At 36.6% G+C, this 14,280-nt stretch overlaps 2 protein-coding genes across 2 annotated transcripts; one reads left to right on the forward strand and one right to left on the reverse strand.

The window, feature by feature from the left end:
• Positions 1-1,881: 1,881 nt before the first annotated feature.
• On the forward strand, positions 1,882-8,211 carry LOC127422441 (integral membrane protein 2C-like). The gene is made up of 6 exons (XM_051665962.1): positions 1,882-2,213; positions 5,394-5,537; positions 5,672-5,860; positions 6,295-6,405; positions 6,501-6,651; positions 7,249-8,211. The coding sequence occupies exons 1-6, from the start codon at positions 2,118-2,120 to the stop codon at positions 7,338-7,340; spliced, it is 783 nt and encodes a 260-aa protein (XP_051521922.1). The 5' UTR covers positions 1,882-2,117; the 3' UTR covers positions 7,341-8,211.
• A 1,729-nt stretch (positions 8,212-9,940) lies between these two features.
• Positions 9,941-14,214, reverse strand: LOC127422367 (lysophosphatidic acid receptor 5-like). The gene has a single exon (XM_051665832.1). It carries the CDS (start codon positions 13,990-13,992, stop codon positions 13,063-13,065), a length of 930 nt encoding a protein of 309 aa, XP_051521792.1. The 5' UTR covers positions 13,993-14,214; the 3' UTR covers positions 9,941-13,062.
• Positions 14,215-14,280: the final 66 nt, after the last annotated feature.

The raw sequence follows: 14,280 nt of genomic DNA on the forward strand, positions 1-14,280 counted from the left end.
GTATCTTTTTCTTCCACACTTTTTCCTTCCACTCAACTTTCTGTTAACATGCTTGGATACAGCACTCTGTGAACAGCCAGCTTCTTTGGCAATGAATGTTTGTGGCTTACCCTCCTTGTGAAGGGTGTCAATGATTGTCTTCTGGACAACTGTCAGATCAGCAGTCTTCCCCATGATTGTGTAGCCTAGTGAACCAAACTGAGAGACCATTTTGAAGGCTCAGGAAACCTTTGCAGGTGTTTTGGGTTGATTAGCTGATTGGCATGTCACCATATTCAAATTTTTTGAGATAGTGAATTGGTGGGTTTTTGTTAAATGTGAGCCAAAATCATCACAATTAAAAGAACCAAAGACTTAAACTACTTCAGTCTGTGTGCATTGAATTTATTTAATACACAAGTTTCACAATTTGAGTTGAATTACTGAAATAAATGAACTTTTCCACGACATTCTAATTTATTGAGATGCACCTGTATATATATATATATATATATATATATATATATATATATATATATATATATATATATATATATATATATATCTCTCTGCCTTCAGAGAACAACTGTTTAATCATTAGCCTACATCCAAGGTAATATGAATCGGGTAGATATCTACCTCTTGTTGTTACTGTAAATAAGTGAAATAATACAGACCTATGGCTGACTGAAACAACAGCCGCCTTTACCCATTTTGTAAGTGTGTTTGACACTTAATAATATTTATTATATTATAATTATATTTCACTTTCTCTTGCACATTTGTACTAGTGTTGAATGAAAATATAGTGAACTTTGAATGTACAACACACATTCTGTTCCTAATTGTTTACCAGTCTGGATTGCTTGAGTTAGCATGCCATCTCGCTTCTTTATATTCTTATAAAAATTCTGGATAGTTTAACCTCATATGTAGATTTGAAGACTACTGATGATTTGTCAGTGTCTTATTTATTATGTTTATTTTCAGGCAGACCACGTTACCTTCATGATAATACAAATCTGGGCTCCATCTATATACTTTAGAGAAGTGTTCTGTAATATGTGCATCGTATTGTATTGCAAATCCCTTACTAAAATTAAACAGCAGTATTCCATTATATTTTCTTTTGTTTTGCATGTAATGCATGCATGAAAGATCAAAAGTGATCATTACATGAGCCATTTAACCTTAAATGTCAGTCTTTTTCTTCCTCACATTTTCTTTTAAGTATTAACACACACACACACACACACACACACAAAACATATTAATAATAATACAGAGGCCTATAAAGTATTCTTTGTTATTTCCTGTAGCTATTATTAATCAGGTATTATTATATTAATTTCCTATACACTCAATTCGTGCATATACCAAATAATAATAATAATAATTCACAAAAAATATTTTCAAATATTTAAAATTAACAGCAAATATTTTTGATGACCTCAAATTACACCCAATCTTTTTTCAAGATCATGAATTCGGAGGTTTTTTTCAAATTCAAGTTCTGGTGATATAAAAATGACGCCACACTCCTGCGGCCAAAACAGTGCCAACCCGCATCTCATAATGCAGCCTGTCTGGCACCAACAATCATCCATGTGATTATCTAATCAGCCAATCATGTGGCAGCAGTGCATAAAATCATGCAGATACGGGTCAGGAGCTTCAGTTAATGTTCACATCAACCATCAGAATGGGGAAAAAATGTGATCTCAGTGATTTGGACCATGGCATGATTGTTGGTATATACAGACAGACAGACAGACAGATAGATAGACAGAGTAGAGAGAGAGAGAGAGAGAGAGAGAGAGAGAGAGAGAGATCGAAGTACGATTGCATTACCATCTGATAACATCAATGCACCATGGTACTGTCACAGTACTCTTTGTAACAGTTGCTATGTTTATAAAAGACAGCTGTGAACAAAACGTGAGCGCGCTTGTTCGTTTTGGGTCGCGCGCCATCATTCCAGTGTCGCGAGCGCTGTGACTTTAAGAGCGTTCTTATTCACATATATATAAATAAATAATACATTCTTCCGGTGCATTATAACAAAGACCAAATATTGTGTCAAAAGCCAAAGGGATAAAGCCAGGAAGGGATAAAAACAGCGTTTATTTCCGCGCATCATGGTGAAGATCAGCTTTCAGCCCATCGCAGGACAAAAGGCCGATAAAGAGGATAGTGATGGAGATAAGACTCAAATATTCATACCGCATGCACATGTAAGTTTTTTTTCTTTTTGCGTCACGAAAACTGCGGTTAAAACGAAACGGGGATGTAAAGGGTAAGGGGCAAACGGGAAATGATTGATAAACCATCAATAACGTCATTTGGTGGGGTGATACAATCTATTGCCATTGCTCAGTCAGTGCTTGTTTATTTATTTATGGTTGTTTTGCATGGAAATATCGTTGCCCTTTGGCTTCATAACAAGAGGACATGTATGCTGCAGCACTTGCATCATTAATTGCATCATATTTCTGTCTCTGCCATTTAATGTGCACCTTATGTACCAATATTTGTGCATTTATTGTCATATTTTAATTCATTAAATTATATATAAAAATCAAATATCATTAAATAGCTATAATAAATTGCTCTTATTTAACGTGCTTTGGTAAACACCATGGATGAAATGCATAAAATAGCTTGAAACATCTTACCCTGCATTTTGAAAGACATTAATTGTAATTAATGCATGTATTGTTATGTGAAATGTTAAGGCCCATTATTTTGAGCTTACAATGACAAGGTGAAATTTCACTTGGTGCAGCACGTGTGTGTGTGTGTGTGTGTGTGTGTGTATGTGTGTCTATGTAATGCATATTACACTTATACACACAAATCCATCAGAGACAAAATGGCAGATGGCTTCGGTGAGGGAAAATGACTTCTATCAGCTTTAGCTGTTTAATATTGTCCTGGTACTAAAAGGTGTGTGTGGTGGTCAGGTTTTGCTGTTTTGTACAGACCGAATGATCTTCCAACTGTTACCACAGTAAAAACAGCTTAATAAAGGGTCTAAATAATGTCTTTATTAAACATTTTAAAATGTAAAAGGTTGTCTGTGCTTTGCTTCAGGACCCAAATATTACATTGGACATCAAGTGTTGAATCAATACAGTACCAAAATGGTTTATCATGCAAAAGTAAGCAAAAATGTCCTTTATTGAACTGTATTAACATTACCATGAACTACATAGGCCCAATAATATTCAAAATGATTAATATGGCATGGGCTGAATAGGAAAATGTCTATTGTCAAATGTCAATTTTGTAAATGCATAAACAACAATGCATGTACCAGTCTAACATATGGAACAAACACTGGGCCAAATATTGTATTCATTTTAGCTATATTACGAAGTGACAAGTCAATTCGCACCAAAATATCATATAGTTAGATTGGAAGCACATCCAGAAGTTTAGAAGTTGATACACCTGTTATCCTGAGATGCAAGATTATATTGTTAGTTACATTTTATTATTTGCATTTAGCATTGTTTTTTCCCCAACCCATATTTGGGTCATGACCCACCAGTTAAACTGATGGACTGAGCACTGGGTAAAGGCATAGCAAATATAATAGGCTTAATAAAAAAACAATAGAATTCGATTGGAAGTCCCCACCATGATATTGAAACAAACTTGTGTGTTAAGAATGATGCCAGTTCAGAGCATGTGCCTTGTAGCTGGCAGATGGGTTGCAAGACTGTGGGCGTTATTAGTCATTGTCTATCAGCATCTCACATTTAATAATTTCCTGCTGTAGTACGAGAGCTCTAAATAATCCATTCTTGGCTGCAGAGGAAACAAGTGAATGTAGTGCCGATTGTAGCTCGTTTCGCTGCATGTGGGTGATCGTACTGAAAGTGGCACAGTTTATTAAGGACATGATGAATTCATTACTTGTGTGTGTGTGTGTGTGTGTGTGTGTTGGTCAGGTTTTCTATCTTGGTTGGTATGTCCGGGCACAGACAGTACAACCTGAAATAAGCTATTTTGTGGGCACCTGTGGGAGGTCAACATGATTAAAACGGCTTCATACAGGGACAAAATAATATTATAAATCAAATCTACACACGCCAAAAGGTGTCTATACAGGTTATTGGTAGGGGTAGAGTTACAGTAATTAAAGTTATATTAAATAAATAGTTCACCAAAAATGATTTTGTCGTCACTTACTCACCCCCATGTCATTCTAACCCTGTATTAGCTATTTCCCTTCTTCCATGAAACATGAAATAAGATGTTAGGTAGAATTCCTGAGACGCATTTTCTTAAATTGTTGTCGCGATCGGTCATGTGACACATGAGAACCAAGTCAAGTCAAGTCATTTTTATATGTATAGCGCCTTTAACAACACACATCGTTTCAAAGCAGCTTTACAGAAGATCAGGCATTAACAGAAGATAAAACTGTATTATATATAATGTCTTAGATTCATCATTGTGTAATGGCGTTGAGATGAATGATGAGAAACCTTGTGTAGCGCGCCTAAAGATGACACTTTTAAATTAAACACGTGCAAATTAGATGAGACCTCTAGCAGTGGGAAAGATTATCAGTAGATAATGTATGGAAGTATTTTAATGACTTGTAGCAGCAAGTGAAGATTGTGTATCAGCACTCTACTGCTTTTCCTGCAATGCCAGTGTAATGGTAGCCAGCTGGTAGGTAGCTGTGCAATGTGTGAACCTCACTCCCCTGGCCTCAAGAGGCAAACTAGCGACTGAGTGCGCCCGTCTCCCAAGCCACTTTGAATCCTGCTCAGAGCGGTTTGAGCAGGACTGGTAACACCAGGATGTACAAGGTTGAATTTCCAACCGAATTTTAGCCACTGAAATGTTAGAGGCAAACATGCAAAGCGAAATATAATGGACCGAATGTGACCTGTTGAATAATAAAGATGAAATGGAACTAAACTTATGGAATTTTTAATAACGAAATTTTGTGCAAAATGTTTTCAGTTGAAATATTCATAGCTTAAATATAATAGTGAAATTGCATCCCCATAAAAAATCAAGCACTCTTAATGCAATTTTTTTTATTTTTCAATTAGTGCAATTCAGTGTGCTTTTTTGTTTCAAAAACATTTGTCATTAATATACTTCCATAATAATTACTAATATTTACTAATATAATGGTTAACTTTAATTCACAGAGACTAATTTTATGATACTTTTTTTTTGTGTCCTTTTTAAAGCATGACAGTATGAATCACCATCTAATTTCAATATGGAAAACTGCCTAACCGCTATTTTTGTTTCACGGAAAAAATAAAATACAACTCGTTTGCACAACATGAGGGAGAGTAAATGATGACAAAATCTTAGAAACAGTAAAGGTCTATGGTAAGCCCCCACCATGATATAAAAACAAGCTTGTGTGTGCATTGTAGGTGGAAGAGGAACTGGTCTTGCCTGTCGGACGAAAACGCTCCTCTTTGAGTGGACTCTGCTGTCTGACATCTGCACTGATTGTCTTCACCTGCAGTCTGATATATGCTTCAATATATATCTACCGGTACTACATCATTCCTCAGGTAGTTCACGTTACACATGCTACAACAATATGCACTACAACTGGCAGATATCACACTTATGGTTCATGGATGCTACATATAATTATATGATTGTATTGTGCTAATAATGCAGTTGCTTTATGTGAAACTTACAGGTTCCCGATCAAAGTCGATTCCACTGCCGTGTGGTGTATGAGGACTCGGTGTCGGCTCCACTGCGAGGGTCTCATGAGCTGGAGGAGAATGTGGGGATTTACCTAAAGGAAAACTATGAGCAAATCAGTGTGCCTGTGCCCGACTTTAGCAACACAGACCCTGCTGACATCATTCATGATTTTCACAGGGTAACACAGATGATGTGCGCAATTTACATGACAAAAAAAGTTTCACTTTTGCCGATGGGTAAAATTCTCCCTACCACACATTTTCTCACTTGCGCCTTGCTAAAAAGACTTGCGTAGTTGGATTTTGTCTGCTGGTCCTTAGCATGTGTATCTGGTGTGCAGGTTTTTCTAGCAGGTTTTTTTTAAAAGGATAGTGTGTACAGAACTTGGTTTCACATTATTATCATATGTGTGTGCTATACTTGAGGACCAAGATTTTGAAAAAGGCTAGTTAAAAAGGCTCACAAATCGGACAAATCATGTTTTGCTTTAAATTTACATATATTAACAGTGTGTGAGGGTTAGGGGTGAATATCACAATATAAAAACCATTGCATGTATGAGCTGTCCTTACCAATATAGTGAAACCAAATTGAATGTGTTCGAGTTTTTAGGGTCTGACAGCCTATCATGACATCGCCTTAGACAAGTGTTACGTCATCGAGCTCAATACCAGTGTGGTAATGCCACCACGTAACCTCTGGGAACTGCTCATCAACGTCAAGGTACTTAAAGTGTGTTTGTGTGTATAATGGCAGTTCAAACCTGAATCATTCTTTTTATTTGATGTTATTGTCTTTATTTCTCTCTCTCTTGGTAGAAAGGGACTTATCTTCCCCAGACATACATTGTCCAAGAAGAAATGGTTGTGACTGGCCGTGTTAATAACATGCATCAGCTCGGGCGTTTTATTTACCGTCTGTGTAACGGTAAAGATACGTACAGGCTTCGTCGACGCACCTCTCGCCGTCGTAAGTTCACACCCTTTTCTTACCATGACCAAATCATCCTCTTTAATGTTATAGGTGATGGTCGAATGATATCTAGAGAGCAGTGTGGCCGAAATAATGCTTATAAATGCAAGTGCTCCTAAACAGTAAATAAGAAATGTGTTGGTTGACTTGGCTAGAATAAGGAACAGTATGCACCAGACTTCATGCCATCTAGAGTCTGGTTTACAAGACCAAATAGAAAAGTTATCATCTGATGCTGATAATTAAAAAAAAAACTACAAAAAGCTAAACTAAACATAAACCGATTTATCAGTCGATATATTGGTAGACCACTACTTAAAAGTAGTTACATTCAAAGACACTAAATGACCAAATTGGAAAAGTTGTCATCCGATGCTGATAATAAGAAATAATACTAAAAAAACTCTAAATATAAACCGATTTATCGGGTGATATATCGGTTGAGCACTACTTAAAAGTAGATTTAAGTAGTGTAAAGAAAACTATGTACTTACAGTATATCATCTATAAGTTTTTATAAAATATTTCCTAATGTGAATAATATTTTTATTTACTTTGTTTTTGCGTGTAATTTTAAATGTTCTCTCCTTGTAGGTATCACCAGGCGTGAGGCGCAGAACTGTCACCGCATCCGTCACTTTGAGAACACTTTTGTGGTGGAGACAGTAATTTGTGAGACCCCATAGGCTGCTTATCCATTTGACCCTCCCATTTCTGATGAGATCACAGTCTCAGTAGCCACAACCACTTTGAAAATCACACTATTTATCTCTGACCCTTGTCCATCTCTTTTTGTACTTTTCTTTCTCTGTACGTAATCCGTAATTCATTGCACATGGTTTACCCTAAAGGTGTTGAAATACTTTGTTTCTTTGCATATTTGCAATAATGATCATTCTCAAACAAGTGCTTTTAAAATCTTAACATGGTAGCATCTGACATCTTAAAATTAGATGATTATGGGCATTAAGCTCAGAGTGTGAGTGTGTGTGTGTTTACACGCATGCCTGCATGCTCATATGTGTTTGTGGCTGGCTGTTTGTGCTACATCAAATTCCTCTTTGCACTCTTATGTCAATTGTTAGATCTATACTCTTTACTCGTTAATGTTCTCAACTGGTGGGTCGTGACACAAGAATGGGTCACAGGTCTGTTCACAGAAAAAAAAAAAATGAACTGATCCTAGTGCCAGTTAAAGCGTCTGATAGAAAATCACATGCATCATTGCATTTATCATTTTTGTTCACTTACTGTACTATCTTAATATCGAATAGTCTACAATGTAATTTTAACACTGCTGCACACCCTTCCTGTGCCACTTCCTCTTTCCTTCCTTCTTTCTTTCACCCCCTCTTTTTCTCTCTCTGCATGCTTTTCAAGAGAACACATACATCATTTGAGTATTTTCTTATCTTATGAGCAAAGCCTTAGTCCATATTCATGCCCTGGACTAATGTATACAATCTCAAAAGCTCTTCATGTTTGTGTGTGGGTGTTGAAGTTACCAGAACTTGTTTAGTTGGGTGACACAAACATGTAAATAAACCAATAAGTCTACTTGTGTCACTGAGCATCTTTTTTTTTTTTTTTGTCTTTGCCATTTCTATTTCGAAGCATCAACAGCATAGTCAACCACATCATCAACAGAACCAACAAATGTTTTTGGTAAAAATTATTTCACAGTTATGAAAATTGCAATTGATGTTGCATAACTGCTTCTATGAAAACCTCTGCTGACATACTGTATATAGTCAATATTTGGACACTTTAGCCACACTTTAAAGGGATAGTTCACCCAAAAAAGAAACATGTTTCATTGTTTACTCACCCTCATGTCGTTCCAAACCCATATGCTGTTATTTTTACTGTAAAACACTAAAGGATAATTTTTTAAAGAAACTTTGCACAGTTCTTACCATACGCTGCTAGTCCATTTGCCATTGGTTAGCTCACCTGCGTTCGCATCCAGATCTAGAAATAGCACATCAACTTTATTGACACCAAAGTGATATTTGTTCTCCCATGTGTTATAACCAAATGTCAACATGCCATTTTTATTTCTGAATGTGAATACTGGCTATACGTGAATATTTGGGAAGAGGAAGATTATCAGTAAATAATTGCTTAAATTTTGGTCTGTTCCTCATACAAAGCTATCGTATTAGAAAAAAAAAAAAAAAAACAGGGATAAAAGAAAGGAAAAAATAAATAAGTCACATTTGCACAACAGCCCAGTAGGTGGAAATATGCGCAAATGTGAATCGCCAAAAAACAAAAGAAGAAGAACTCTCATGAACAAGCATAGGAGGGCTGATAAAAATGGAAATTTATTGTAAAAAAGGACTTAAATATTGAACTGTTTCTCACCCACACCTATCATATCACTTCTGAAGAGATGGATTTAATCACTGGAGTCTTATGGATTACTTTTATGCTGCCTTTTGTGTGTTTTTTTGAGCTTTACATTTCTGACCACCATTCACTTGCATTGAAAGGACCTACAGAGCTGAGACATTTTTCAAAAAGTTTTGTTTGTGTTCAGCAAAAGAAAGAAAGTCATACGCATCTGGGGTGTCTTGTGGGTGAATAAATGATGAGAGAATCTTCATTTGTGGGTGAAAAAATCCCATTAAAAACGAGACTTCAGGGAAACCAGGAGACATCAATAAAGCCCAGGAGGAAGTGCTCTTTCAGAACCTTTTCTATTATTTTTAATTATAATAAAGGGGAAATGAGAGATGTCTGTGAACTTTCTAGCACTGTTAACGGTTACAGTACATTCACGTGGTTGAAATAGCCAAATCTTGCAGCATTTTGTGCATCTGCATTAGATAAGTCAATCTTGTCCAAATTAACTTTCAAAAGGTCATCGGTGAATCTCTATCACACACCCATACTTCCCCTCTAAGTCAGAGGTTGGAAGTTGCAAGGTTACAAGACTAAGTTAATGCAAGGGTTTCGAGATGTTTCTTTTACTTGACACGGGGTCTTAAAATGCTTAGGTGATGCCTAAGGTGATAAGGTCCTACAGAACTCATATATATATATATATATATATATATATATATATATATATATATATATATATATATGTATATATACTCGATATGTTTAGGATACATGGATGCCTGACTATACATATTAAACTTTAAAACTTCACAATAACTAATACTAAAGCTATTTAAGCATTGCGTTAATACACAGATGTGATTTTATCATTTTATCTTTTCACACCATTTAAGGATAATTTTTTGGTTATTTTATAACTCCAAGAGGTTCATCTAATACTCTTTTTAAGGTGTAAAAATGGCTTAAAACTGGTCACATAGTTCTGAAAATATATATATATTTTTAATACGAGTGCTTTGAAATCACAGAAGAGTATAAGCAAATTGAATTCAAAGAATAGAAGATGACAGTTATGATGGAAAATAATAAAATCAGACAGTTTTATCACTGTTTGATTAATCTGAGAAACCCAAATGACAACATCTGATCAATAATTTAAAAGTTGTATGTTAAGGATAGTTACATTACATAGTGGACATTAAAATATGAAAAATGTAAATCGGTTGTAACAATCCAACATTGTTTTTTATACAAAGAAAAGGCTGTACAACAACAATAGTTCACCCCAATATGTGGTGCTTTTATGTCCTTTTTGGAGCTTGGAAGTATAAATCACTGTCTACTTTCTTTGTATAGAATAATTGCAGTTCAGATATCATGCTTAACAGCTTAGTGGTTGGAACAACATGTGGATGCATAAATATTGACTAAATGTTATTTTTTTATTATTATTATTTCAAATAAATCAATTTCAAACAACATCAATGATAGTATGAGGATAATGACAATGATAGCTGCAATAGTAATTATATTTATTTATCACACATTTGCACATATACAGTGAAATTCTTTTTTTCCACATATCCCAGGTAAGCTGGGGTCAGAGTGCAGGGTCAGCCATGATACAGCACCGCTGGAGCAGATAAGGTCAAGGGCCTTGCTCAAGGGCCCAACAGTGGTATCTTGGTGGTGCTGGGGCTTGAACCCCTGACCTTCTTGGTCAGTAACCCAGAGCCTTAACTGCTGAGCCAGCACTGTCCCCCAAAATAGTTTGAATTGATTTGATTTTATCAAATGTTATGATGCAAACATCTTTTGCACCTTATTGAAGATTGAAGCATATAGGGTGAAGGTACCTGATTAATTAGATTGACCCCAGTCATTGTGTAAACATTTTTGTGACACTGAGTGCTTTGTTTTCTCTTTTTTGGTTCACCCTGTTCATTTCATCATTTCCCGTGTACTGAAAACTGCTGTCTGAAATATGACAGGGCTGGAAATGTAGGTTCTCGAACACAGATGTTTAGTAATGTGTAGCAACACGCATGTCTTAGTCAGGGTACTGGGTACCTGAGTTTTAGTTCCTCTAAATTGTTCTTATGAAACAAAAGAAGTAAAAATTATTTTAATTAAGATTTCTTTCTGCACAAAAACACAGAGTAAATCTCATCTGTGCATCTCAACCATGAAATGCATTGCAGTGTAATTTTTCCCCTTTATGACTATCTGCTTGAACAGTGAACTTATTGTCACATCTAGGTGACACTGGAGGTGGAAAATCTTCCTCTGGGTTGTAGCAACGTAGTTTCCCACCACATACAGTACATCTCCAAGACATCTGCTAAAGAGCTCTTTGACTGGAAAGCATTTTATTCAAATTATTGTGAACAAACATCTGATTAACTTGATAACAAAAGCAGATTCACTTACATTCTCAATCATAATTAATCAGTGTATTGCAAATGAGCAAGCATTCTAAAAATAGCGTCTTCCAGATGAAAACGCACAAAGATGTCTGCATGGACAATGTTCATATAAAAATAAAGATTTTTTACAGCAAGTACAGTTCCATGAAGAACCTGGAATTCATGGAAACTCCTCATTCCACAAAAGGTTCTTTGTAGAGGAAAAAAGGTTCTTTACAATATTAAATGGTTTTCTGAAAATGGTTAATCTATGGCATTGCTTTCAAACCCTCGTTTTGGAACCTTTATATATATATATATATATATATATATATATATTAGAGTGAACATTATATAAATATTATAAAGATTCTGTTGTATTCAGATTCTGTTCTTCCCCAACAAAATATGCACTGTGGCTGTACCATTATATAGTAACGGCATCAGATGGTAACACCATGGTACTTTAAAATACTACAGTACTGAATGATTATAATTTTTCATGTACCATTATATTTCCTTTACATGGTACTCCAAGGTACTCTAAAAAATCATGTTAGTACCATGGTACTTTTTTAGTACCAGAGTTCCCAAGCTGTAATTTCCATGGCCTTTCCAGGAATTGGTGATAAAAAGACATTTAGATTCAGACAGACTGTAAATTAATCATTTAGACCAATTTGTGAACCGTTTCAAATAGTTAATTAAAAGGAAATGGCTCAAAAGAATGATTCACTACAAATCAGACATCACTATGGCTTATGTGGAAGTTTTACTCTATACACAAGTGCAACATCTAGCTCATACAATTTTTTAGAGCAGTGAAATTAAAGAAAAATTAACATTCAACCTGAGTTGGGCACAAGTGCAAGACAAATGCAGTCAACAAGGGAAAAAATGGTAAGTGTCCACTGTCACCATACTGATTTATTGCTCCAAATATATTTCAACCATGTGCCTATATAACTGTCGTTCATTTTGCATGTGGTTTTGCTTGACGAAGACTTAATGGTAGAAATGCTGCAAGCAAGTGTAAGCCAACAATGTAATTTGGAGCAATAAATCAGTGTGCAGACACTTACCATTTTTTCCCCATGACTTTTGAGAGTTTATTAATTCCATGACTTTTCCAGGCCTGAAAACCACCATTTTAAAAGTACCTAATATTTCCAGGTTTTCCATGACCATGAGAACCCTGCAGTAATTCATTAGTTTGTGATAATTAGATATTAACAAATCACATGACTCAGAGGTCCAACAGCAGGGTAAGCTAGTATATTCACAAATAATATACTAACATTCATAAATGTTTGAATTTTATTCCATTTGATAACAAAATACCAATCCAAGTGACATCTGTTAACACAAAATATATTCAAATTTCCCAAGGACCTTATGTTCACGCAGGTGTCCTAGTAGATTAGCCAAAGTTTGACAACCAGAAAGTGTCCCAATTATGTTTGCCTTCATTTTGAACAGTACAGTATATCTAGTATATATTGTTTTAGTTAAATGTTTCGTTTGAAAAATAAATTGTTCTTGTGCTATCTTTCACTCAAATAAATACTACATTGGTTTGAAATTTTGTTATCTAATTCAGTGCCATTAATGTGAAGTGTGGCCTCCATTGAGTGCCCCAACTTTTTGAGAACAGTCACAACCTTTCCTGTGACCTGCTGAGAGAATAAAAGACCGCTTCCGTTTGGGTTTTGCCTTTGACCTGCCAAAATGAGTCCAGGGAGAAATAGTAGATAAGTGGATCAAGACAGCAATTGACACTCGCCAGGCAGATGAGCGCGCGTAAAACCTCACCGTCATATTTCGCGTCAAACGTCAAGATTCGTAGGGTAAAAGGCAGGAAAAAAACAATAAAAACCAACATGTTAACGACAAATATAAGCACCACGCTCATTTTGTTGTTCACTTTTGTCCCGTCTCCAACGGGACGCTTCCTCAGCACAACTATCACCATGACCGTGGAGACGATATTGACCATCAGGAGCATCAACAAAAATATCGCGTGTCCGAGCGTGGTGGTCCTTGCGCCCTTGATGATCACTTGGAACTCGAAACATGACATGTAATGGCACGATTTCAGTGCTCTGTGGAGATCTATACCCTCCGGGATGCATAGGATGGTAGTGAGGATCCACACGAGCAAGCAGCACTTGCAGGCAAACGCGGAGGTGCGCAGAGACCGAGAGCGCAAAGGGAAGACCAGGGCGAGCAGCCGGTCCACGCTGATTATAGTGATGAAAATGCAGCTCATCCTGATGTTGATCCTAAACAGGAAGATTGCAGCGGTACATGCGCTCGCTCCGAACGGCCACTGGAGCGTTGCGTAAAAGTAGACGCGCAGCGGCAGGGAGAGCGCAAGCAGCAGGTCCGATGCGGCTAGGTTGATCATGAGCACGGCGCCCGGTGACCGGAGACCATGCTGGCGCAACAGGATCCACAGGGACACCGCATTCAGCGGCAGACCCACGGCCAGCACTAATCCGTACACGATAGCTGACACCAGAAACCGGAATGAACCCGACCCCCACTGGTATTCATTCATGCATGTGCTGTTATTCATGTTCATTTAATAGTTGCGCGCCAAAAAGTACCTTAAACACAGTCAGCTAGATTCTGTCTTGGATTTTTAAGTCTCTGAATGGATTTCAAGTATCCAGACAGAAGTCAGACGATTGAAGAGTTAGTTGTAGGTTAAGGAGAAGTAGGTCTCTCTCCGCACCTTCGCATGCAGTGCTTGACATATAGTTGTACTGGTCATCGATGGTTCACATTTGTACTATGCTTGCAAACGTCACTACAGATAAAAATCTGTCTTCCCTTCCCGTGGTTTATAATTTACAGCTCAACGGTGACT

This window comes from Myxocyprinus asiaticus, chromosome 31 (genome assembly GCF_019703515.2).
Source record: "Myxocyprinus asiaticus isolate MX2 ecotype Aquarium Trade chromosome 31, UBuf_Myxa_2, whole genome shotgun sequence".
Lineage (NCBI taxonomy): Eukaryota > Metazoa > Chordata > Actinopteri > Cypriniformes > Catostomidae > Myxocyprinus > Myxocyprinus asiaticus.

Coding starts and splice junctions, on each gene's coding strand:
- LOC127422441 (XM_051665962.1), top strand. CDS start 2,118: ATGGTGAAGATCAGCTTTCAGCCCATCGCAGGACAAAAGGCCGATAAA. Junction 5,861..6,294: donor TCATTCATGATTTTCACAGG/GTAACACAGATG, acceptor TCGAGTTTTTAG/GGTCTGACAGCCTATCATGA. Junction 6,406..6,500: donor AACTGCTCATCAACGTCAAG/GTACTTAAAGTG, acceptor CTCTCTTGGTAG/AAAGGGACTTATCTTCCCCA.
- LOC127422367 (XM_051665832.1), bottom strand. CDS start 13,992: ATGAACATGAATAACAGCACATGCATGAATGAATACCAGTGGGGGTCG.